General features: G+C 44.3%; 1 protein-coding gene across 1 annotated transcript; it reads right to left on the bottom strand.

Moving 5' to 3' along the window:
- Window positions 1-255: 255 nt before the first annotated feature.
- LOC121870853 (mucin-19-like) lies at window positions 256-3,887 on the bottom strand. The gene is made up of 2 exons (XM_042372827.1): window positions 3,859-3,887; window positions 256-1,228 (listed from the first exon to the last, which is right to left on the bottom strand). The coding sequence occupies exons 1-2, from the start codon at window positions 3,885-3,887 to the stop codon at window positions 256-258; spliced, it is 1,002 nt and encodes a 333-aa protein (XP_042228761.1).
- Between the last annotated feature and the right edge of the window lie 871 nt (window positions 3,888-4,758).

The raw sequence follows: 4,758 nt of genomic DNA on the forward strand, positions 1-4,758 counted from the left end.
TGTTGCTGATGGAGTCCCCAATACCTTGCTGGACGAGGCTTGCCCCTTCACTCCCACGAGAGTGCTGCCCGTACATTATTTACGACGGATCCAAAACCCTGAATCGATTAATTATATTCTATATCGAGTGGTTTGTATTCACGAGGGCCGTGTACCGTGCCAGAAGGGTCGACCGAGGATGACAAACAGCAGGGAAGGCACAGCGGACACCATCTGAATTACGACCAAGAGCTACACAGCATCTTAAACTATATCTCAGACTAAAGTGCCAGTGGCCACACCTGCAGTAACACTAGTGGCCACACCTGCAGCAAAACTAGTGGTCATACCCGCAGCAACACCTGTGACCACACCTACAGCAACACTATTGGCGACGCCTACAACAACACTAATGACGACGCCTACAGAAACATTGGTGACCACGCCTAGAAAAGCAGTAGTGACCACACCTGCAGCAACACTAGTGGCCGCACCTGCAGCAACACCTTTGGCCACACCTGCAGCAACACCTTTGGCCACACCAACAGCAACACTGTTGGCCACACCTACAGTAACACTAATGACGACGCCTACAGAAACATTGGTGACCACGCCCAGAAAAGCAGTAGTGACCACACCTGCAGCAACACTAGTGGCCACACCTGCAGCAACACTAGTGGCCACACCTGCAGCAACACTAGTGGCCACACTTGCAGCAGCACCATTGGCCACTCCTACAGCAACACTAATGACGACGCCTACAGAAACATTGGTGACCACGCATAGAAAGGCAGTAGTGAACACACCTGCAGCAACAATAGTGGCCACACCTGCAGCAACACTAGTGGCGACGCCTACAACGACACTAATGCCGACGCCTATAGAAACATTGATGACCACGCCAAGAAAAGCAGTAGTGACCACACCTGCAGCAACACTAGTGGCCACACCTGCAGCAACACTAGTGGCCACACCAGCAGCAACACTAGTGGCCACACATGCAGCAACACTAGTGGCCACACATGCAGCAACACTAGTGGCCACACTTGCACCAACACTAATGGAAACACCTGCAGAAGCACTAGTGACCACACCTGAAACAATGCTAGTGGCCACACCTGCAGCAGCACTATTGGCTACACCTAGAAAAACAGTAGTGGCCACACCTACAGCAATAATAGTGACAACGCCTACAGCAAAACTATTGGCCACACCTGCAGCAACACCAGTGGCAACACCATTCACAAAACTAGTAGCCACATTTGTAACAACACTACTGGCCACATATGCATCAGCAACAGCACCAACACCAGCAACAGCACCAACGCAACCCAACAGAAGCACAAATACCAGCACCAACACCAGTAACAGCACTAACACCAGTGACAGAACTAACACAAGCAGCAGCACCAACACCAGTAACAGCACCAACACCAGTAACAGCACCTACATCAGCAACAGCACCAACAACAGCAACAACACCAACACCAGCAACAGCACCAACGCAACCCAACAGAAGCACAAAAACCAGCACCAACACCAATAACAGCATTAACTCCAGCAACAGCAGTAACACCAGTACCAGCACCAACACCAGTAACAGCACCAACACCAATAACACCAACAACACCAGTAACAGCACCAACACTAGTAACAGCACCAACACCAGCAGCAGCACCAACACCAGTAACAGCACCAACACTATTAACAGCACCAACACCAATAACAGCAACGACACCATTAACAGCACCATCACCAATAACAGCACCAACACCAATAAAAGCACCAACATTAGTAACAGCACCAACACCAGTAACAGCACTAGCACTAGTAACAGCACCAACGCCGACGCGCCCAAAGCACCAGTAACAGCACCAACACTAGTAACAGCACCACCACCAGTAACACAGCACCAACACCAATGCCTTAACAACACCCATTAACAACCCACGGCGTGCGAAATTAACAGCACCAACACCAGTAACAGCGCAACACCAGTAACAGCACGAACATCAGCAACAGCACCAACACCATAACCGCGCCAGCGCAACCCAACGAAGCACAAAATACCAGCACCAACACCAGTAACGGCGATGCTCCAGCAACAGTAATAACGCAATTGCCAGCACCAACACCAGTAACAGCACCAACACCAATAACATCCAACAGCACGGTAACGGCACCAACACTAGTAACAGCACCAACACCAAGAAAGCAACAGCACCAACACCAGCAAAAGCACCAGCCCCAGCAGCACCGGCACCAGTAACAGCACCAGCACTGGTAACGGCGCAACACCAATAACAGCAACAACACCATTAACGGCACCGTCACCACTAAAAGCACCAGCACCAGTAACAGCACCAACACAGTAACAGCACCAACAACAGCAACAGCACCAACACCAATAACAGCAACAACACCATTAACAGCACCGTCACCATTAACAGCACCAACACCAGTAACAGCACCAACACCAGTAACAGCACCAACACTATTAACAGCACCAACACCAATTACTGCAACAACACCATTAACAGCACCATCAACAATAACAGTACCAACACCAATAAAAGCACCAACATTAGTAACAGCACCAACACCAGTAACAGCACCAACACCAGTAACAGCACCAACCCCAGCAACAGCACCAACACCAATAACAGCAACAACACCATTAACAGCACCGTCACCATTAACATCTATCCTCTAAACCTACGTGCAGTGACTACCTACCGTCTTCTACAATACTCAGCCTTACTCGTCAGCCATCTCTTTTGTGTTGTAATTTAAAGGCTATAGGTCTTGAGATTTAATATTTTTCTGGTTTCGGTAATTTCTAATAAAATGTTGGCCTTTGTAGTTTATATTTCATATTGTCATACCTCTTTAGAATAAATATCATTGCATATTTTGGTTTGTCTGGAAGTAACTGGTTATTAAGCATGCGTTATAAATGTTTAATAGTTTATTTAAAATGTTCAGTAGATTCATGATCATTTTCGTTTGTATACCTGTGGGCAGAACTTTTCTTAGTTTCCTCAGACAGTTATCATTTCTCCCATGGTTATTTGATTTATTGGGTGATAAGTTATAGTCTGTATATTGCCTTGGGTGTGATTCTATGTATTTGTTCACTTTCAAAATCTTCATTTTCTCATCTGATATTTTAAAAACTTTTATTCCTTTTGAATGCTGCTCTTGTTCATTTTCCTCGTGCAATTTTTGTTGTTTGGTCTTTAATATGAGGTGTTTTGCCCCTCTATCTTTTTATTAAAATGTTTTTTGTGTCTTTAGTATATGTATCATGCATTTAATATCATTCATTTTTGTGTTTGCTTCCTTACATGCGTCTTAATTTTATCTGTAGTGCTATCTGTATGTCGTTATATATTCAGCCTCTTTTAACTTTTCGAAACATCTCTGATCTGCCTGTTCCACGAGCAACGCCATCTAAGGGACAGACATTATGACTCGTCTTAGTTACTATCAAGGTTTCCTTCTCCCTATCCTGGTTGTTGCGTCACCTCCAATTGGAGGAGCTGGCTCTGGGGTGACCTTGGGATCATCCTCTAAACCTACGTACGGTAAAGTGACTTACCTACAAATGTTCTACAATACTCCAGCCTTACTCGTCATGTCTCAGCTCCTCATAGTACTAGTATCTACTTGTATTAATTTCCCCACGTCCTTCGAGATTGTTTTATGTTTTATTAATAACTTCTTCTTTCTGTTAATGTTGGGTTAAGTTTGGTTAGGGGTAATTTATAAGCTGAATATTTTGTTAAGGGTTATGAGGTACTCTATTACTGTACAACAACTCGCATCCTTTGTCTACCCCTTTATAGTCCGATTGTCTTTGTTTTTGTATTTATTTACCTGTTGGGATCTGGGTAGGCGTATAACATATTCCTAAATCCCCAACTCGTAACAAATAGCGACCGTGACAGAGACCGACCTTGATACCATATCCTTCTCCTTGTACTCAGTGTTAATTATTTATATACAATCACTTCTGTTCTAATTGCTTTACGGTGGTTTAAGTTTCCTTCATATATGTTTACATACTTGGTATTGCTCGTGCAATGGAGTGACAGGCGTAGGATGTTAGGTTTAAGTGTCATAGAGCACACTGTTGTTGCGTGGCATTTGTGTAGTAAGTCTTATCAGTGTAAGGAGAATCCGGATCTGTTTAATGCCGTGCCCTCACTCCAGAGTGGGCTGTTCACTGATCCTGGATTTCACGGTGAGTGATATCTTAGAACGCCCGGCGCTCTACCAGGACCCCTCAATTATAAAGCCTCAATTGTTCTTCTCATTATCTCATTCAGGGTCCAATCATACACCATTTATCAGGGTTGTTAATCCCAGATCTTTATATTAATGCACCGTGGCTTCCCTTTTATCTTTCGTCTCTTATCCTTATCCTGAGGATCTTCTCCAGAAGAACAATAATCACAGTGTAATTTCCTAGGTACTAACTTGGTTAGTTTTCAGGACTTTTCTGTTGTCACGCGTGATATTTTCGAGGGTTATCCCTTATCTTATCTTTGGACCATTAGTTAATTTTGTCTCTTTTTCTTAACAATGGCCACCTCAGGTTTTCAGTCTCAGGATTTTATTGAAAATCCTTCCGTAGCCTAAATTAAAGTGTTAATATCACTGAAGAAGAATGGAAAGAAATAATAGCTGACTGTAATATCCGACACAGCAACGCTAAGGAAATGTTAAAATCATGTGATTGAGTGCTGGTTCAACAGGTTTTAAGAATCGCTGTTG

The sequence above is a fragment of the Homarus americanus genome, unplaced genomic scaffold (assembly GCF_018991925.1).
Source record: "Homarus americanus isolate GMGI-L3 unplaced genomic scaffold, GMGI_Hamer_2.0 scaffold32583, whole genome shotgun sequence".
In the NCBI taxonomy this organism is placed as follows: domain Eukaryota; kingdom Metazoa; phylum Arthropoda; class Malacostraca; order Decapoda; family Nephropidae; genus Homarus; species Homarus americanus.